The following is a 23,316-nucleotide window of genomic DNA, read 5'->3' as shown; positions in this document are numbered from 1 at the left end:
TTAAGTATTTATGTGAGTTTCTTTATTCCACGATAACTTCAGAATGCCTTAACCGATTTAGATGTATGATATATCATTAGAATCCTTACGTCATCCCGGGTGACATAGGCTATGTGACGTCATTACAAAATCAATATGGCGGACTTAATACGCCATATTACGCAACCTTAAGAAAAAAATATCTTGCAAACCTATCGAGTAGGGTATCAAAATGTAGAGCTTTGAAAGACGAGTAATAATATATATGCAACATGTTGCTTTAAGTCTAATTTTGAGAAAGTAAGAACTTTCAAAATATGTTAAGAAAAGCAAATTCCATTAATCCATTTATTACTATTGAATCGGATAATAAAAGGAAGGTTTTCACGGCCGATCATAAAAAAAAACATAATATAGTACATATTACATTATACTACTTAAAGTTTTTAACACATGTTTTAAAAGCAGCCAAATACCTATGTTCCAAATTGCGCTAATGGAATCGAAATGTGTACATACATATAACTTATACATATTTATTAATCGATACGATTGTAGAGTCCGTCTAAGCTAACTCTGCACCGACTTTGACAGAAAAAAGTGCTTTTTTATAAATATACAGGTACAGTCACGATCCTAAATGAGCCTAAACTTTTGCATTTGCTGTTTATGACCCTGACTGAACACTTATATTCTAATTTACATTCATTAAGTTGAGTAACTAACATAACTAAATTTATTTTTAGCTTTTCAGTTCGCTTTTAAACTGCAGTCGTGTTTTTTAATTTTTAGTTAATTTTTTTTTTACTACTATAATTATTTATCCTTTTATCTGGCTGAGCGAGACAACTTGGAAAAACGAACTATCCTTATCAATAAACTTAACCAGATCGACGTTTAATAGTTGTAAGCCACTTTATAAATTGTTAAATCTAAATTAGCAGAACATTGACAAAATCTCCGAAAATTCCTAAAAAACTATAGGTAACGCGGACTTTCCATTAGAATTTAGCAGTTTTGAAAGTTCACTTTGGTGCATTGCATTGGTAATCTAAATCGTGTAAGGTTTTAAGAACAACCTTACAAAACATTGCTCGCTTAAAGTTCTTTCATTAGAAGAGGGCCATTAGTACCTATATTCTACCTTATATGTGTACATTAATGCCATTATAGGCCAACCTGATTTACCGCTTTTTCCCATTTCCCCTTAATAACAACAAGTTTTCCACTCGCAACTCCAAACAAAAGGACTGCTGCTCCATTAGTTGTTTATAGCTCTTTGCACTCAAGATCATCCGTTGTATTACCCGTCTACTTTCAAAAGGTATCAACATTGTATGCCCCACAAGCGCACTTAGTACCTTTTGAATTTGGTAAAGTTACAGTGGCGATAACAAAAGCCGCATGAGCGGTCGAGATTCCTAAGTATCGTCGGTACTGTTTATTGACCAAACTTAAACTTTATTTCAAAGACATTAAGGTGCAAAAATGGTCAGGTTATGATGATAGTTCCATCTAGGGCTCGAAATTGGAATTGAAAAATACCTGTTAATATCGTTGCAAAACCGTTATATAATTTCGTTCATCTGAAAACCGGTGAATTAATGGAAGGTGAACTAAAAAAATTCGTTCTCCTGACCAGTTAGAAGAGGGAACGAAATTTTGTAGTTTGCGGGGAACGATATATAATACTTGTTAAATTTAGACGTTTGAAAGAGATAGCAATAAATAAATAATAAAAAAAATAAAAAAATATATTGCTTGCTTCTACCGACATTGTACTTTTTTCTTGTCTTAGATTGACCAATAGGAAAACAGGAAACGGGTTAGAATAGCTAAGTGGTCATCCCAAAATGAACAAGACGCGAGCGAAGTATGCGTAAAATTTACACAGCTGCTTGTACAAAAACTCACCAAAATATGTTAATTTCGCTCTGCATTACAAAATCACATAAATATTCAGACTTCTTTACATATAACAACAGTGGAATTGGGAATGTTATGCTTCCCGGCGTGCGTTGCTTGGGTAAACGTTTGGTAGATTTATTTAGGGGAAGGCCTTGACTTGAAAAATCTTTGTGCTTTAGCTGGTGAGAAATTGAGGATGTACATGTTGTCTCGAAGTTTTCCTGAATGAGTTGCTGATAGAGAAATGTTGTTCTGTATGGTTAGATGCATTTCAAAGCCTCGTTTACGCAAAATACGCTAACCATCAAATCATCTTCATCGCTCCTCATCTTACCATTTTCCGTTGCATCACAACTATCATAAGTAATTACTATGTACGCAATATATTGCCGTTCGAAAAAAAAAAAATATTGCACTCTGTTAACCCTCAAATGGACAAAGTCCACTCTTCTTCTTCTTCTTCCTCGCGTTGTCCCGGCATTTTGCCACGGCTCACAGGAGCCTGGGGTCCGCTTGGCAACTAATCCCAGTAATTGGCGTGGGCACTAGTTTTTACGAAGGCTAGGCCATCAGAGCTTTTCCAAAGTCCACTATAGATACTTAATCTAAAAAGTAAAAATATATATTATCTATTATCTATCTATTATTTTTGAATCAATCCCGATCAAAAGACACTTGAAGGAACTGTCGCGAGAGGAATAAGCAAGGAAATTTTGGAATCCAATCCCTAAAGGAGTGAAAGGGTTGAAATAACTACTCGCAGGCAGAGACTAATAGTATAATCAATTGTGCTAAAGACAATAATATTAAATCGAATAGTTTCTTAATGCCCACAAACGATTATAACCTCACTGGGGCCGCAAAAAACGACATTATCCCCGTTAGAGTGAAATAAAAATACCCTAACACCCACCCTTGAGGCGTCCCTCGATTTATTGTCTGTTCTAGCGAAATTTTTGGGTAAAAAACGACGAATGTGTGAAGATCATGGGATGCGTAAGGGATATTGTGAGGAGGGTCCGTTTATAGTAGTCTGTAAAATGTTGAAGATATTTTTGGAGGTTTATTCTGATAGTAACAACATGTTATGAATTTGATCTGGATTTGTTATGGATATGATCAAACGAAAAACAAATCCAGATCAATTTCATAACTAGATTACAATCAGAACGAGGCTCTAAGAATTATTATTTTGATTGATGGTGAATTAGACTACATTTCAACCAATTAAGTGAAACTATAATATTATATAGTAATCACTCAGCTGATGGCTTCGATGATGATTATTATGACCAAGAACTGACTTAAAAAAGGTAATTTAATCAAAATCGGTATATACGTTTGAGCTCTATAGTTACAGATAGGTTAGCAGATAAACATTGTCATCTTCAGTTGCACCAGTCACAATTGGCAAACTTCTTAATCGTTCTTAATTGTTCAAAATAAAAGTTCTTAATTGTAAAATAAAAAAACAAACGCTAAATTGAGAAATATCGAATAATAAGCGGTTTACATCGAAAGGTAAAAACCGACTCTAACAAGATAGATTCGTTGTTTGTAAGATTCACTTTGAAACCTTCTTAAATATACTTAATTTACAAGAAATTCATATAAGTAATAGGTACACTTGCTAGCAAAGAAACTGAATCACTCCACATGTTTGGCGTCTCCGCTCAATACCTTTTCTTATGTTTACTCATACCAAGAAAACTTTACCAAATAAAAGCTGACAATAGAACCTCTCCAAAAACATTAAAATGTATCTGTTGTAGGTTTGCTGGGTGAATAAAATACCTTTTTTCTAAAAATAGACGAAAAACGCTTGGAAAATTACCGTGATTTTTATTTCAAAACACATTTGCTTGCTAAAGATTAACAGGTCAATTCAAGTTTTAGGTATTTGATCTGATTCCAATATGATACTGATCGGTAATGTGTCAAAAGTGACATTTCTTCAACCAAAAACGTCATGCGTCACGCCTATGACGTCATCAACAGTGATGTTTTATAATTGTCGCTCCTGTCACGGCGGTGAAATAGGGGCCAGGCGGAAAGAAGACTCCTATTCCATCTCACGAGTGTGCTTATGTTTACGTAAAAAACGATAGGAACCTATCAAGGTTAAAAAAATTGAACTTTTAACGTGTGCAATTTCAATGCTACCCCGTTACGGACTCTAGGCGAAAGCATACAAATGGCAAATAAAAAGGCGAAAAGAATCCGACTCATAAAAGACTACATTAGCAGTCTCCTCAGTACATCGACCTTCGCGAGCACGTAATTTTAATATTGCTTTCCTTTCAGTATTAAATTTTCTACACGAACGAAGATATTCGCGGACAGTCGAGTGGAAAAACTTTATTCGTGGAAGAAATTTCCAAGTGTATGCAATGCATGTGCTGAGGAGTTTAGAATTAGGTATGGAATAGTTTTTGTTTGACAAAAGTTTAAAGTGGTTTTGATGTAGAAAATTAGTTTTCTGACAGTACAAAATGTACAAGTTTTATGCTAAGGTAACTAACATAGGTAGTCATAGTTATAGATAGTCTGTTGTTACCTCTGTGTTCATATTATGTGTGTCTCTCTGTAAATGTTTTATTGAGGTTGTGCAATACAGAGGATTTGTATTGTATTGTATAGTTTAAAGAAGATCTATACATAGTTTTAAATAACCGAATAAATGTTTTTTATTCTCTGTTGTACCGACCCATCTTTGTAGTTTAATATTCTTATTAAAATGCTGAGAAAATGTTTTATTTTATTAACAGAAGTTGTTTATAAATAAGCAGTTTCCGCGTGAAACATTACCATCTACTTTTGCATTCGGGTAAATCTTATTAAATAAAACCATTTCATTGCAAACAACGCAAACGAACTAAATAATAAAAAGCAGCCCAAGGCAGAAGTGCATTATACTTAGTTTCAAACTTCCCACAATCGAACTGCTAAAATAAAAACACATTTAAGCAAGAGTTCTGAAAGAAAGCTCCCGGCTAGAAGCGTTTGTAAGGAAAATTACGCTACTTTTCTCGTAAGTCGGGTAAAAATGTGGCCGTGGATGCTTCAGAAGTTGGTAAAAAATGGTATTCGCAATTTTCAACTACCTACCTATTAATACTTTATTAAGGGCAGCGTTTAAGGGAGAGAGGTCATGATCCTCGTTCCAGGTCATTCCTGATACAGAGGCTGTCTATCGCGGTTCCGCGTGGCAATGCGGCGAACGGTACGTTATGGGCACATTTGCATCTGGAAGGGCGCGGGACGAGTTGTTTGACTAAGTTGTGGCCTTGTTAAGTTTAGATTTAATTTAGTTTACAGTAAATTTTAATGTAATGTTTTTAAGATTTTTATGTAAAATTGGTTTCTTTGATTGCGATTTAAAACTTAGATTGAGTACTTTTGGTTAACTTGAAATTAAAGTACTTATCGATTAAACTATGTTTGAAATAGCGCTTTACCTGTCGAATCCCACGATATGACGTCACCCATAAGCGTTCTGGCTCATATATGAGCCACTGGGAGCTGACAGATTAAGATGTTGAATTGATCTTGAGGCCATTTTAAACTTATATTGTGACATCAAAATGATATCTGTATTATTTGTGTCGCCCGTGCGTCTCACTCGCAATACAAGTCAGTCACGTCCAAAAATATCGATACGGACATTACGGACAAAGTGCCAAAAGTGGCGTTCTCCGCCATGTTACTGCTGCGATCAAGCGCTCACTCATTTTATCAAGGAAATTGACAGATACAGCGCTCGCTCAAGCCGCAGCAGTAATGTCACAGAATAAGTAATAGTAGTATCATACAGAACGGACACGCACCGCCCCGCCCCGACTCGGATTACCTCGCTCCGCGGCTGGCCGCGACATGAATGTGTGCGTAAGTCGCTCTACTGAGAGCATGCCAGAAGTCCGTCAGATACACAATGACGCGTGTACAGACGTGCCGCGCACACATATAAACGCAAATCATTTTTGATGTAAGTATGGCGTGTCCGCCCTGTGGTAATGTCACAACAGTTATGTAGCTGCAACAATCCGAACGTCACCTTTAGGTTAAGATCATGTTCAGATAATGTTATTTTGCGGCATTTCAAGCAGCTGAGCTGGCTGGTTTGTGTTCGGATACTGGTAGTCATTTTGCGGCACTTCAACAGAGCTCATCTGGCTGGTTTGGTGGAAATAAAGTCGCATTGCGTGCGAAGAGACATTTAAGTAAGTAATAAAACGACCTATGTCATGCTGCTTTTAGAGAACTATTTAATTTTAATCTTTATTTATGTAACACGTGTAAAATCGTCTGTGAATCATGAGATTAGCTGTAAGTAATTGGCGAGTTTTTGGTAGGTCTGTTGATAAATAAATTATTATGTCACCTGAAGTTAATATAAAAAATCGATCGACTGCGCTTAACTGGCGCACCGAGGCTTCCGTACAATTTTCATGTGGGTACCTCTTACAACTATACATGTACCTACATTAAATATTTTTCAGCATAAGTACACTAAATATAATTGTGTACAACGCCATCTATCTCAAAATTGGCTAATTTGGGCGACCTAACATAGTGTAGTCGAAACAATTTACAGTTTTGCGTTCCCTCAACACTCAACAGCTTAAGTTTTTTTTTACTTGAGTGTCGTTATTTACAGAAATAAACCAGAACATTCTAACGAAAAATTCTCTTGTTCCAGGTAATCAAGTGTGTGTCAGTGCAGTGTAGTGAGTGAATGCGTGAGTGCCATGTGCAAGCGTCGGGCGCACGGCGCGCGAGTCGTCGCCTGGCTCGCACTCGTGGTCCTAGGGACGAAGGCCTTCGACACGGAGGATTTTCTCAGCGATCTTGATAAACCAGGTGAGTTTTTATTTGTAGTAAACTAGTTAAAGCTGTGGCTGACCTAAGGAACCACGAACGGCTTTCGACACTGAGAATTTTCTCAGAGATTTCGAATCTTGACACTTATAGAGTTGGGCCATGATCATTTGATATTAGTGCTTCATCAAGTAGGTATGTATGTAGCTTATAGGGATGTATGCTTCCTTACTGCCAAGTTTGAGCAAATTGAGTATATATTATGTATAACATCAGAAGGTAATTAAGTGTGTGTCAGTTTAGTGTAGTGAGTGAATGCGTGAGTGCCATGTGCAAGCAGTCAATAATAAATTGCAAATGGAAATGACTGCACCAGAAATATGTTAAAGCTGAGATATTTTTTTAAAGTTACCTATCCATTTTAATTAATTAATAATGTTGTCAGTTTTTAACAGATACCGAGTACATACGAAGCGCGATTTATTTGGTGTGCAAACAAAAGCTTGGTAAACTTATTAATCAATTATGTTAATGTGGTGTTGAATATTTACGCAACTGTTTTGCGGCTTTGTTGATGGCATTCTGTACATTTTTAGTGCAGTAGTGTCAATAAGTTAAAGCCAATTACTGCTAAATACATACAAAAACTAATTCGCTAGCACATGACATCTATGTCATTTTATGTGTGCTAAGTTACCACGTGTTTCAGCAAAACTTTTTACAACTAAACGTATTTCACCGTTTCAAAACTAACTCCAGAGAACTAGAAACATAAAAATACACGAGAAAATTCAAAACTGAATTTTTAAAAAGCGCCATAATTACTTCACTCGTAACACCTCCAATGTTAGAGCGACCTATTACGACTTCTTTTTTTTTCTTTCGCAGTTCGAAAGAAATTTAAGTTAGTCTGGAAAATGTTTCTTGGATCTGATTCGCTAATTTAACTTTTGTGCTTGGAGTTGTCGTTTTGCTTGTCTTTTGAAAAGCATAAATAGTGTCTAGTTTTTTAAGAAAGAAGAAAGTGTTTTATTTTGCATAATTTCTTGGTCAAAATAAATAAAAAAGTAAGCGTTGCGTTGTTGAAAGAAAATAGTTTTGAGGTGTCGACTTAATCGACACCAGATGCGTGTGTACAGACATCCATGTGCGCGTTATTATGCAGAGGAGCTACCGGGAAAACCGAATTTCGCAAATTGCGGGCATTTTTCTCTGTCATTCTAATTACACCTTCATTGGAGTAAAAGAGAAAGATCCCCACTTGATGAAGCCTGCGATGCTGATCATGAACTGTGGATTGACGACTGTATCAATCTAAAGGCTAACCAGCAGTATAAATGTATAAATGATCACGCGCCAAGTTGCGGAATTTCACTGTAACTATTTTTTTGATACTACCTACTCATATACTAAACTGTCACCCTAGAAAATAACAGCGCCCTCTTGACCATGATCATATATTACTGATAACTCATGAGCTACACCGTCACTCACGTTAAATATTTGTATGCCTCATACGGCCAAAAGTGGAGCACTTAATTATATGTATGTAACACCTGTTTGTAAAACACTACCTGCTTTTCGACAAATAAATTAATTGAATTGAATTGAATTGAGGTCGGCGGGGGTGAACTATTTTCCTCATAATATGACGTGAGACATGCCAAATTATAAGTGCTGAACAGGCTTATATTTTTTTCTCATACCTGATGAAATAAATTATAGTTTTGTTATTCGACTATTTATATTATATCAATTTATGTTAGTTTGAACAAAGTTCAACCAACTACAATTATTAGAATTGTTCCAGATGGGATCTCCAAAACCGGTCTAAAATATAGATTAAACGTTTACGTTCCGATGGCTCGTCTAATTGAAAACGATGTTGCCCCTAATGTAATCGGACTACATTCGAATTCATAGTTCGGAAAACCAGAATAAGAACAATCGATATTGTGTGTACAGTCACCCGCAATAATGTTAATCTTCGAAGGCTGCAAAAATATATGACACGCTCTTTCGGCTCTCGGCTATTATCGGCGAAACGAAATCCCACAGACTTCGCTGGTTCGGGCACCTATTGAGAATGGGAGAGGACCGAGCTGCCAAGAGGGCGTACCTGGGAAGACCGACTGGTGGCCGCCCGGTAGGTCGGCCCAGATACCGCTGGGGAGACAGTGTGGAAGCGGATCTGCGTCAGCTTCAAGCCGATAATTGGCAGGAAACGGCGCAGGGTCGGGAAAAATGGTGTGCTCTCGTTTCGGAGGCCAAGATCCTCTTTGGGTCGCTGAGCCGTAATAGTTAGTTAGTTAGTTCTTTCGGCTCTACAAATAAGATCGTGTCAGATATCTTTGCGGCCTTCGTTGTATTACATATTATTGCAGGTGACTGTACCTGTAACATGGATCTATTAGGTGTATTTAAGGTTAAGGGAAAGAAATACAATTCGTCCATGCACAAGAAATTAACTCTAAAATATCTGTAACAAAGTTAAAAATATGCTGGCACGCTGTACCTCAAAATGACTTTAATTTCACTGCTGTTTAAATTACTATTATTAATGTGTGTTCGTTACGGTAATGGTCTCAATGGCGTTTAAAATATTTAATTGTGTTTTCAATTGTTGATTTATAGTCACATTCCTTTCATATAATTAAAATGGCGCCAACGACGAAAGTAAAAATGAGTAAATGCATTCCGTCAAACCCGTCAAACGTTTTACTGATGGATTATGTCTTACAGCTTTTATTATGACTATTTTATATGACGTGGGTGGTTAGTATTCAGCCCACCAAGGGATTACAGGTACAGTCGCCATCAAATATATCGGAGCGGCCAAGGAGCTTCAAAAATATTTGAACACGCACTCTAATTTGCACCCTGTGTTCGCTAGCGATTGCGTAAACTAACTTACAATGCATCTCCTAGCTATTAGTTTAAGTGTGCCTGGGCTATAACCGCGAAAATCTAAATTACGGCCATCTTTCTCATTCTGATTACGCCTTCATTGGAGTAAAAGATAAAGATCCCTGCAATTAGCGGATTTTAGTTTTCGCGGTAGCCCCTCTGTTCGTCCAAATTTGGTTTAGCATAAACTGCCTTAATGATGTACTTAAACTATTCGTATTATGTTACAAAAACTAACTTTCGCACAGTATTTTTCCACAAAATTTAATTTCGCTTGCAAGTGGCCTTGTAGTTGGGAATATTAGATTAAAATACCTCTACAAAGCTTACGAACTATTTTATAAAGTTTTAATGATATTACAATTGAAAAACTTTTGTTAACACACGAACGAACGTTAATGCTGAAGTTAAAACTAATTATATTATGTTATAACCACAGAACAAGTTAGAATGGCGATGCGAGCAGGGTACGTGTCGCCGCGGGGTTTTGAGCAAACGCTCGCATGCTACTCGCCCGCGCTGACCGAAAATGAAGTAAACATGCCTTTTTGCGCCACAATAACGTTCAGATTAAGAAGCCAGACGTCAAATCTGTCTAAAGGAGGCGTATCCATTCACCACGCACACAAGGCGCTAGCTAGTTTTTACTACCGTTGCGTGAGTGATAGTAAATGTGGAGAGGAACGAGCGGCGACACCGGTTCCGATACTAACTGCGCGCGATAGCCATTCTCACCTCTTTAATATGTTCTGTGGTTATAGCTTTCTAATGAATGGGAACGGTACGTAAACATTTTAACATTATCTCAAAAATAACGAATAATAATGTCAAATATACACCGTGGGCGTTAATAACCCGAAAGATTTTAGACCAACGATTTTAGAGCCTAATTAGAGTATATAAAGTTGTATAACATATAGTCCAAAAACAAATCTCAATTCTAACACACCCTTATGCGTGACGTAGCCACCAACTAATTTTTACACGCAGACGCACTAACTACATGTTTATTAGCCAGTTTCACTTAAGTTTGGTATCTATCCTACAAAAAGGTTTCACTACAGAAATTTTGTTCTGTTCTCAATCGCGAGAGTGCAAACTATTTACCTTCACGATAACTGGCTGATAGTGGGAAATTGATGTCACTAAAATGACATATTTCATATTATTACTGATTGTCACGCAAGATAAAATCTTAAAAATTTGATTGACTGTAATAAATAAAATTCGCTATGCCGCATTAACGTTTTCAGGATGCTGATGGGGCTGCCACGTCAATGTAGTGCGTCTGGAATGTTCGCGGAGGTGCACACGCATGACTTTTTTGCAATCATACGCAACAGATCGGCGTCACTTATGCTGAGACTGTGTGGCAGTACCAATAGCATCCTGAAAACGTTGGCAGGTAAGGTAGATGCACCACTGCTCATGCACTGGAATGGGCTGCATGTGGCAGCCACAGATGCTGAGAAGTGGTGCATTTAGGTTGCCTAGTTATATAGTTATATTTATTGTCAGTACTTACTTGTAGATTTATTATTGGATTTATTATTATTATTTTGTATTTTAATTATCACTAACCTTAATAAATTTTAAGATTTGTTTGTTTGTTTGTTTGTTGTTGTACTAACAATTATGGATCGTATGGATTGGAAATAAATAAATAATTGAATAATTGAATTATCCTCCGGCTCATTTAGCGGATATTCACATTGTGTACGGATTTGGAAACCCGAAGAACTATGTGCTTCCGGCACGACGGACCCACTTCAGCCTAGAAGTTCGTAAATTGGCTAGACGAACAATACCCTGAGAAGTGGATTGGCCGTGGAAGCAACGTCCTAACCTGGCCCGCTCGGTCACCCGACTTAACGCCATTGGTTTTTTTTTCCATGGGGAACTCTGAAAGATAAGGAATACTCAACACCACTGAACTCTGGAGAAGAATTATTAATAAGAATTCGAACGACTTCCGAAGAAATAAAGAACACTTTTGTAAATCTAAATAATTAAATCAGTTTAAAATTAAATCTTTGTGCTGAAGACGGTGGTACACACTTCGAAAACCTAAAACAATTACGCTTTGTTATTAATTTAATGAAAATTAATAACAAAGCGTAATTGTTTAACATAGTTGTTTATTTTAAATACTTTACTCAGTATAAATCAACACATCGAGAATTTAAAATACGTACTGATAAGCATGATCGATATTTTAACAAAAGGTCATTGATTTTAACAAAGTAATCATCCCTTTCCAGCTGTAGGTAGTATGAGTTAAAACAATAAGAGGCAACATTTCTTTCGGTTATAATCATGGTTAATGGCTTTGGTTACGTTAGTCAAAGGAAAAGATTTTATCGCAAAGTTTCAACAATAATAACTGCACTGGACTAATAAAGTTTTGATACAATTTGTGGTATTTTGTGGTGCCAATAAATTGAAATAATTTCAACGTAAACATCATCCTAGACATAACTTGACACTTCTTGTCATGGAACACAAGTCACTGCTTTCGCCGTGCATCGTATGATATCGGAGTGATTCGTGAAATGTCATACTCGCTCTCTGTTTCTCTACTTGAGATTAATTAAACTCGCTCACTCTCTGAAGTAAAGATTTGTTCACAAAGAAGCGGTAAATTAATGTGATTTAATTTGTACTGAAATAGTAGTTTAATTAAAACACATAATTGGACCCATGTTGATATAACATTATTTACTCGTACTGTCGTCAAAAATATGTCGTAAATCTTTCGGGTTATTAAATCCCGCGGTGTATAACTTTTGACTCATTAAAAAATTTGCTACTCCAACAATTTATGTTGTTCGAAAAATGTAAGATAATATTGAAACAAATCGTTTCGCCTGTGTAATTACTAAAAATTACACTGATTTTAACACGTCCATGGGTATATCAGTAGCAGGGGGTAAAACTGTTATGTTGGCACATTGACAAGTGTTGTTTCTTGCGTAAAAAAATAAACATTTAGTCTATGCTGTCATGGCGTTGTTTCATTTACTACATTGGCGACTCGAGGAAATTTAATTAGTTATATTAGTGAAAATGGCGTTAAACACTAGTTTCTTGCTGCCCGGAGCTTTCGATCAAAAAAAGGACGATTGGAAAGTGTATAAAGAACAATTGTTGTTTGCGCTACAAGCGCTAGGCGTGGAAAATAACCTACAAAGTGCCCGCGCCATTTTTCTTTCACAATGTGGAAAAGATACTTTTGCATTCGTAAGCTCATTAGTGGCGCCGAAAAAACTCATCGAAGTGGACTTTAAAGATATCTTGGGCGTATTGGACAAGTTCTTCGCGCCCGAGAAAAGTGAAATACTTGAAGCCGGAAAATTCCATCTCCGATGTAAAGAGAAAAATGAAAAAATGCAATCATTTATTTCGGCCATTAAAGCGTTAGCTGTGCATTGTAACTTCAGTGATTTAGAAAGACAATTGCGTGACAGACTGGTGTTGGGAGTTAGAGATGTGCGTTTGCGGCGTGAACTACTAAAAACGGACAATTTAACATTCGCGCAAGCCGTAAGCCGAAGCGTGCAATATGAGCAAACTGTGAGCGACCTTTACCCGCAGGCCGCGAGTACCTCAACACCTCTGGAGACCAAAACAACAACGAGCACAAGTACATCTGAACCTATGGACACCAACCTAGTTAACGTCGGCTCGCACAAGCGCGAGACTACCTGTCGTCACTGCGGGGCGAATCATAACCCTAGAGGCTGTAAATTTGCTAGGGCAAACTGTAACTACTGCAAGAAGGTGGGCCATACGGTTGCCGTATGTTGGAATCGAAATAAAAAGAAAATTAATCTGGTTGAAGTTGAAGAACTGGATGACAGTAAGGAGGATTTCGCTTACATGAAGGAAATCCTGCAAGTACATGTCAAGTCAAGAACTGAACAAGCTAGTAGCAAGATCTTCACAATCATTAAGTTGCAGGATAAAGAAGTTCAGTTTGAAGTCGACTCGGGGGCAGCACGAACCGTCATGTCATATGAAACATGGAGAAACCTGCAGCTCAATATTAAATTGGACGACGCCAATATAAACCTTATCACCTGGGGTCGGCATCCAATTAAGCTGAAGGGATTGGCTGAAGTTAAAGTTGGATACAAAGGGCTTGAACATGAATTAACAATAGTTGTTGCTGAAGACAGGGGACCTAATATTTTGGGAAGAGATTGGTTTGCACCATTAGGAATACAAGTGGAAGGACTCTGTTGGACAAATCAAGTACCAGAAGATCTGCAGTTGAAATACCCAAAAGTATTTAGCGACCAACTGGGTTGTTACACGGGGCCACCTGCAAAACTAAGTCTGAAGAGTGAAGCTCAACCAAAGTTTCTCAAATGTCGACCTATTCCTTATGCTCTTAAAGAAGAAGTGAAAACTGAACTGAAGCGACTTGAAGCCATAGGTGTGTTGACTCCTGTACGATATTCTGATTGGGCTACACCACTACGCATCGTGAGGAAGGAAGATGGAACCTTGAGAATATGCGGCGATTACCGTTCTACGGTTAATACCTCAATAAACTGTGAAGTTTATCCACTGCCAACCTCAACGGAAGCATTCCAATTACTAGTTGGGGGTAAAATATTTTCAAAACTGGATCTGAAGCAAGCTTATACACAGATGTTAGTAGATAAGGAATCTGCTGAAATTTTGACATGGAATACCCCGTTGGGACTGATGAAAGTAAACCGATTACCTTTTGGGGTCAGTTCAGCACCAGGCATATTTCAACGAGTGATGTCAAGTCAATTTGCAGACATGGATGGTGTTGCTGTGTTATTAGATGACATTGTGGTGACAGGCACTGATGAGGCTGAACATGCTGCAAGGCTAGCTAAGGTACTTCAGCGTATTCAAGAGCTTGGATTCACCATAAACATTAGCAAGTGTCAATTCTCTGTGCCATCAGTGACCTTCCTCGGCTATGTTCTTGATGCAAATGGTATACACCCGTGCCCAAGAAAGATTAAGGAAATCCAAGAAAGACCAAGCCCTTCAGATCTGAAACAGCTTCGGGCATTCTTAGGCCTAGTCAATTTTTATGAAAGGTTCTACAAAGCTAAGTCAGACATCTTAGAGCCTCTGCATCAACTTCTGAAGAAAAACATGACTTGGAAGTGGGGAGAGAAAGAGGAAGATGCGTTTATGAAGGCTAAACAGTTGTTAACCTCCGACATGACACTAGTGCAATTTGACAAGAATAAAGAGGTAATTGTCACTTGTGATGCCTCGGAATATGGCGTTGGAGCTGTGATAAGTCATATTTGTGATGATGGTCAAGAGAAACCAATTGCAATGGCCTCACGAACTATGCAACCTCATGAAAGAAATTACAGCCAACTGGATAAGGAGGCACTGGCTATAATCTATGCACTAAAGAAATTCAGAGAGTACCTGGTTGGTGTAAAATTTACCATAGTTACAGACCACAAGCCGCTCATTGGTCTCTTGAACCCAAGGAAGCCAATTCCAGATCAAATCTCTCCACGTCTGCTGCGCTGGTCACTGATTTTAGCTAGTTACAATTATGACATATTGTACAAGCCAGGCCAGGTAATTCAGAATGCTGATGGATTAAGCAGATGGTGCAGTCCAGAGCCTGTGCAAGAGGAAGCTCCTTTGCCAGAAGTGTTACTTCTTGAACAAACACCAGAAGGGTGGACAGTTTCTGTTGACGATATTGCCAGTGAAACTAAGAAGGATGAGGTGTTAAAAAAAGTTGTGTTTTTTGCCTTACATGGGTGGCCGTCAGAGAGCAATGACCGCATGTTGCGGCCCTACATACAAAGGAAAGATGCAATTTCAGTTAGCAAAGATTGCTTATTGTTTTCAAATAGAGTAATAATACCAGAGAAGTTGCAGGGTCAAGTATTAAAGATTATACATGCACCGCATGCTGGTATGGTACAATCAAAAGCCTATGCACGATCGTACGTTTATTGGCCAGGTATGGACGCAGACATTACTGAAATTGTTGAGCAGTGTGAGCGCTGCCAGTTGACTCGTAATAATCCTCCGGCAACGTTCAGAGAATGGCCTATGCCCGAAAAAGCATGGCAACGCCTGCACATTGACTTTGCGGGGCCATTTATGAACAAGACCTTCTTGATATTGGTGGACGCATACTCCAAATGGCCAGAAGTAGAAGTAATGTCTAGTATGTCTAGCGCGCAAGTTATACAGTCGCTGAGGAAGATTTTTGCTGAACAGGGGTTGCCCGATGTACTAGTATCAGACAATGGAACTGCTATTGTCTCTGATGAATTTGAAACTTTTTTAAAGAGGAATTCCATACAACATATAACTTCACCACCTTATCATCCAAATTCAAATGGACAGGCCGAACGCACGGTGCAGACAATTAAGAACAGGATCAAGCGTCAGAGTGATATACCATGGCCGGAAAGAGTTGCAAAACTCCTGTATCACTTAAGAACAACTCCTAGTACAGTAACCGGGAAGACTCCGGCAGAACTCCTAAATAACAGGAAGTTTAGAACAGCTTTATCAACATTACACCCTGATTCCAATCATAGCAAAAAGTTTGTTCAAGCATCAAGTAAGGCCCTAAGACAATTTTCGATTGACCAAAAAGTATACATAAGGAAATATAATAATAATATGGAGAAGTGGATGAAGGGAATGGTGGTGAAACAGAGTAGTGAAACAATATATGAGGTGAGAGCTGAAGATGGGCTGGTGTATCGGCGTCATGTGGATCAAATCAGAGCGAGAAAAGATAACAGCCCGGACCAGGACTCTGAGACTGAGCTCCCACAAAATCCCATGGGTAGTACACCAGAGAGATGGGTCAGGGATCTGTCACAGGAGTGTGATCCGCCCATTGTGATACCACCTGAAAGTGAATGGAGGGATATAATTGGATTCTGATTTTGTTTCATATGTAATGTTAGAATTTACTTTTGTTTGTTGTTCGCTCACAGAGAGTACTGTTGAGTAGTTAATTATATTTGAGAGATGTAAGTCTGATTAATGTTTGTGTCAACTTTGGTGGAAAGGTGTTATGTTGGCACATTGACAAGTGTTGTTTCTTGCGTAAAAAAATAAACATTTAGTCTATGCTGTCATGGCGTTGTTTCATTTACTACTGTGTTCTTTAATAACCTTTTGTTTGTACTCGTAGTAGTGAAGTGTTCGGATAGACAGTAGACATAACCTAGATAATTTATTGGTTGGAAAATTATTTTTTATTTAGCAGAGAGGTTTGATTAATTTTGTAAGATTTTTTTATAATATTTCCGACTCCGTTGAACAGAAAAATAGTAAACACACCTCGGCCAGTAAATAAGACAGCCTCTATGTATGGAATATTATGTATATAGTTTGTCAAAGGACTGTCTCATTTCAAACATAGACAGATAATTATACTATCTTTGTCTTACACTAGTTACTAGTACTACCACTTACTGACATATGTAAATTTATTAATTTCCGCTACCCAAAGGTTGTCTGGAAGAGATCGCATTTTATCGATAAGACCGCCTGTTGTTTACCTCTGCTTGTGTTTCTGTTTTTTTTTGTATTGTTTTCTTTTATTGAGGTGTGCAATAAAGAGTATTTGTATTGTACTTGCGCCCAAAAACAGGATGAGTTTTCCTGGTTTTTACTGACGAACAAATTGGTTTGACCAACTATAACTAATATACTTACCACATATTAGCAAACTAAGTCTGCTGTGGTTTTATTCACTTCGCACCGTTTGGCTCTTCCCTCAAAAATGCGTTGAATCTAGGTAACTTAACACCGTAATTAAGCTTGTACGGAATCCCCGAGCCGAATTCAGATTTATAAACTTGTTACGGTTTTGATCTTCTTTGGATACGACCTTGAATATCGCTCACGCTGATTGGTGCATGCGAAGTAAAAAACATGCGTGAGATGCGGGTCAATCACCAGGACGATCGTCAAGGTCGTATCAAAACAGAGATGGGCCGAATATGGACTTTGCCGAATACTAATATTCGGCCGAATATTCGGTTCAGCTCATACGGAATCGAATATTCGGCCGAATAAGTATTCGGTTCAGCTAATACTGCCTAAAACGCTAAAAAGAAGTTCATTCAAATCCGCGGTCTGCACTCATTTTAGACCCTGTTTTTGACCCTTCTCCTCCCGACCAACCGGCAATGTTTATTGAAATGTAAAAGGAAACGTCTCATAACTGATCGCAAAGTGCCGAATAGTTACCGAATATTCGGCCCATCTCTAATCAAAACTATTAACAAATTGTTAAATTAGAATCGACAGCCCTAACGCCTTGCTGAATACGTCAAATAACGTGGCTGCGAAATTGACAATTTCATCCACGCATTTTATGACCACCTGACCTATGAGAAGGACAGACTTGGGGCATTCTTTAGATTCATTTACAGGATTTTTTTTTCTATTACGCTGTGGCATGCCGGGGCTGATTTCACTAAGAATTTCAGGCATGTCAGTGGAAGGTTCTAGGAATTTATGTAGATTTTGCGGGTGACCTTTTAAAAGTTTAGGGATTTTAAGAAATTCAGTACAGGTTTTGTTTGCGTGTGTCTATAAAGTTTAAGATTGGATATCATAAATTAAGAAAATGTTTTTAATAATAGGTAATTTTAGATTATTGACACTTAAGTAGTACCTACGTACCTATTCGTATTTTGTCTAATGTCCTATGTGTAACGGCGCGATTCGGGAATAGTAGTTTATGCAACAGTGATATAATAAGGGTTCTTAAAATTCAAGGGTCGAAGTTACAAAACGAGTTTTGTAAAAAAAGACCCGAGAATTTTAAGAACCAATAAGAACCTAGAAACAAAAATTAGTAGTAATGTAATAACAGATAGACTTACATAGTTTACACAATTGTTAAAATTAGAATTAGGTATCTTTCTCCTCTTAAGTTAACTTGCATGACATACAATGTACATCTGGTCTCCCGCGATACAGGCCTAGCCTAGTGCGGGGACTCCTGGAATCTCGGCATGTCAATTTAGTTATGCACAACTCTTACCAGTAACTCGTGTTGTAACCACTGTTGTATCCTTTCCGTGCAATAAAATATATTTTTATCTTATCTTATCTTTTATCTTAATTATGAGCTGTTGCATACATTACTTTTTCTATGACAGCTGCAGCAAAAAAAAAAAAAAAGAGTTATTATTAAAAAAAAGAGTTATTATTGTAAATGAAAACATACCTCTTTCAATCAAGATGATCGGAACTTGTATCTTTAAAAAAAATAAAGCAGTTGTATTATACTCATAAGATGACTGCTAGCAGTCATCTTATGAGCCTATAGACAAATCATTCAAATGACATTGCTTTAGATATCACTGTCAGTCATTTAATTGACACATTTAAGTGCTGGAGTAGAAAAATGAATTAGTGATTCACTAGATATGAAATAGTAAAGATATGTGACGTTCCACGGCAAAAGGTACCTTATGGCGGCTGGGGCTTACGCTATAATTAACGCCGCTCCAATATTCAGCCGGGGCAATGGTACCTTTTGCCGTGGAATGTCACATATCTTTACCATTTCATATTTAGTGAATCTCTTATTCATTTTCCGGATCCCGCCGTAAGACAAATGTAGGCATGAGTTTAATATGACTAGATAATTTGCGGATTTTCGTTAAAAATAGAGACCTTTTTTGTGGAAATTAAAATTATGGCGCATTCACACTGAGTCTTTCATTGAGGCCAGGAAACAAAAATTATTGTCATGCCGCAAAAAACCCATTGAATCAGAATTCAGAATCATAATTTTATCAAATATTTTATTCGTGATGTTGCGCAAATTATTGTCGTGTGTTATGTTGTTGTGATTGTGTTAAAATTGTCGAACTTTATATAAGTTAAAGCCCTCAAAATAACTTACTAGAAGCGAACGCGTATGCAACCATATCATGTCCCACGCACTATAAAGTGAACATTAAAATTATGTCCTTCAAATAGAACATTAAGCATTTAATGCTTTGTTCGCCGATAAATCTTTACCAAAAACCGTTATTGAAGCCTTACAGTCGTCATCAGATATATCGGAGCGGCTAAGGCGCTCACACATATCGGAGCACGCCTCTATTGTCAGGGCGTTAGAGTGCGTGTTCAGATATTGTGAACACCTTGGCCGCTCCGATATATCTGATGGCGACTGTACAACAAACATTTATAGCCGTAACTGCTTACGTCAGCTCCATATCATGTTTATATCGAATAAAGGTCGGTAGAAGTAAATTACAGTTGTGATCTGAGCTCGTGTTATCCGTGCTTTAAGCCTTTGATGTATTATCTGAGGATATAAAAATACGCGTATGACGGGTTTAGGGATGCGTGGGTGCATTGGGACCTTACAGATACGATTTAATCTCATAAAGTGTCATCATCATGTCATCAGTCATAATTTGGTTTTTGTCAGAAACTTTTCAGGATTGCCATAAAATCAAACCTAACCTAACCTAGCTATAGCATAACCTTAGGAAATTCCTGAAAACTTAACGGTTTCAGAATTATGACTAATGTTAATCTGACAATAATTACATTCTTTCACTTTCAATCATTATGTCAAACAAAGGAATCCGGCCGAAAAGGTTTTCAAAAGTTTAGAGTTGAGAACAAAACATTAACCAACTAATCTTTTCCACTTACCTCAATAAATTAAACAAATAGAATTCGCCTCCTCAAACGCGCCTCAACAACTTATTATTCTGAAAATGTCATGTATGGGAAAGAGATGTGAATTAATTATTCTCATTACATTTTAGCTCAGCGTTGTAATTACCTAATTAATTATGATGTTTGCATGTTTCCCACCACAAATGTTAAATATAAGCAAAGCATTTCAGTGTTATTTTATTTTCCATATACGAGTAAATAGATTTGTGTTTGCTTTTATATTAGCTATTGACTCTATTGAGCATGAAATGCAAATGTATTCTGACCAAATTCCTTACATTTTTGTATGACTACTGGTCTGGCCTAGTCGGTAGTGACCCCCTGCCTGCAGATACATGTTCCTGAGTCTTGGGTGTTTTCTATGTATTTATGTATCTGTATATTATATATTATGTCGTTGTCTGAGTACTCACAACACAAGCCTTCTTGAGCTTACTGTGGGACTTAGTCAATCTCTGTAAGAATGTCCAATAATAATTATTATTTATTTATTTGTATTGAAACTTTTGAATCATTAGCTAAAAAAACTATATTTGACCCTGCTGAGGTGACACATTTTACGAGTATGTAGGGTCAGTTGTCGAACATTGAAACAATCGTACACAGTGAAACTTTGCGATATCTCGGAAACTAGGTGTTATCAGCTAGTGCGGTCTGTCAAGCAAGGGCAGGCTCAAGGACCCCCAGCACCTCCCCAATACGCGAGAGCGCCTCGGAGAAGGAGCACGTTGCTACGAGCGTTATTGTGAATTCGTGTGACAAAAGTAATATTTTTCATTTATGTTTCGCAATTTTTTACCAAGATATAGAGTATAGTTTGGCGTTATTTAATTTTTTGTTGTGTTCTATGTGTATTAAAGTTACTTTGGAGCTAAATATTTTTAAAGTTCTTTTACTCTTTTGTGCAGTTTTTTTAATTGTTTCAAAAAACACCCCCTAGTCTCACAATTAAACATATTTATGTAGTAAACAATGAAACATGATGTTCACTGAACACCAGTATTAGTACACAATGAAACAAACTCATTATTTTTTTAATTAATTAAAGACTATGTGCGAAATTTGTGAAACTAAAATACCATGAAAATTGATAATAATTTGTCTATCATATGAAAAAATATAAGATACTTAACTTTAGAAATGGCTGAGATAGGATAGTTTATATGTTGAATGTTTCATTGATGGCAAGGTTAAGGTCACATGTCTAACCTTGAAACAGTTGTTTATAATCACTATGTTGCAAGAAAGTGTATGATATCAAGCATGGAGATGCTTAAAACCCTCCCGCGTCCATCTAGTTGGCAATCATGCTCCGTGGACATAAAAGGCGCCTTTCTCGCAGCATGCCATAAGTGCCGACCAGATTTTCGATTCACAATGAAACTTAGGTGTGCGTACAATGAAACAAGTCTTTCGCTTTTAGATATTTCAGCAATCTTATAACGATTCCATATTTTGGAAACCTTTTAAATAACAAATTTCAGCCTACCACTATTTTCTCCTTTCCTTTCTCATTAGTTGATTGAAAGGATGTATGTATTAATGTAACTTATTTATTACAACGTTTCAATGTTTATTAAGGATGTTTCATGGTAGACTATATATATTACATCTGTTTCACTGTAAAAATTAGAGTGTTTCATTGAAAACATGCACAAGTACACAATGAAACAAAACTCATTTTTCAAAAAAAGCTTTATAATACAGAAACTGTTAAAAATAAGTAGAAACCAAGAACGCCATATGATAGCCAAATAAATTGTTTATCTTCATACGAAATATCACACTCATAACTTTAAAAACACCAGAGATAGGAAGGCTTAAACTTTTAGTGTTTCATTGATCAACAACTAACCCTACGTATACCTATTTACGTTTTGTAGCGACTTTTATGAAAGTTACTATAATAACATAAAATACGGAACCCACGTCAATAAATACGATTCAAACTCATCCATGAGCCAGTATATCAGTACTTCGCGTGACAACCACCCATAAAATCTAACTATGACAATATATGCCCGACTCATGTATGCCCTTCCCAAGGTTCCGACTTTTTGTTTCAACCCTAGCTTTGTATGACAAATTACAAACGTTATAATTCATAATATTATAGGGTTGTCGACGAGTGTCCAGATGATTTAATGTATTCTTTGTTTGTTTGTTAAACGGAGCCGTGGTTTTTTTTTTTCAAAAGTTATTTATTGGTGTTAGGCGATTAAGTTTTTATTCAGTTAATTTGTTATAAATTGTTTTTGGGATATGTTCTTTGAAAGTAAACTCGTGGATGCTGATTATAATTTGAAAAACGTTTAGCCCTAAACATCTTATAAACGTCTATAGATTTAATACGCTTTCTATGAAATAGGTTTAGTATTTAATTATTTTATAACCCGACCGAACCGTTATTTAGAATGACCAGTCGTTGTGGAGATCCTTGGGGGAGGCCTTTGTCCAGCAATGGACGTCTCTCGGCTGAGATGATGATGATGATGATGATATTTATATAAAGAGCATGGCATTTGAACGAACAAGTGTGAATTGAAGCCCGAAGCCGAAGGCGAGGGCTTAATAAAATTAACACGAGTTCGTAATTCTTGTACCGCCCGTGGCACACAGTGTTTTTCATTACACTTGCTCGTAAAAGGTGTTATTAAACGTAGGTAGGCGATGTGGTCCGAAAGTCATATTCGTACCTTTTTATCCATCTAATGTGAAATTGTAATGAAATAAAAAAAAAACAGCGGGTTGCACTCCGGGAGTGCCGACAGAAGTGAAAACTCAATGACTAGTCCAAAATGTCTGCAGCACTATGTATAATTGACCCATCCTCCTTTCTATTGAAAAACTTTAGTTCCGAAATTGCTGGTCAGTGAGCTTGTTTAAAATTCGAAATTCAAATTTGTAGCATTAATTGTTTAAAATTCGAATAGAAATTGTAAAGTTACCTTGCAGACCTCGCATCTAAATATGGTCATGATATTTTGAGTTTTA

At 37.1% G+C, this 23,316-nt stretch overlaps 1 protein-coding gene across 1 annotated transcript in view; it reads left to right on the top strand.

Moving 5' to 3' along the window:
* The first annotated feature begins 6,565 nt into the window (after window positions 1–6,565).
* LOC134655690 (hemicentin-1) overlaps window positions 6,566–23,316 on the top strand; it is a 217,207-nt gene continuing 200,456 nt past the window's right edge. The window contains exon 1 of the mRNA XM_063511145.1: window positions 6,566–6,747. Coding sequence (XP_063367215.1) covers window positions 6,636–6,747 — 112 coding nt within the window. The 5' untranslated portion in view covers window positions 6,566–6,635. The remainder of the gene's footprint in view (window positions 6,748–23,316) is intronic.

Source organism: Cydia amplana, chromosome 17, assembly GCF_948474715.1.
Source record: "Cydia amplana chromosome 17, ilCydAmpl1.1, whole genome shotgun sequence".
NCBI lineage: Eukaryota > Metazoa > Arthropoda > Insecta > Lepidoptera > Tortricidae > Cydia > Cydia amplana.
The sequence above is the reverse complement of the archived record's forward strand: the minus strand, read 5'-3'. Positions and strand labels throughout refer to the sequence as shown.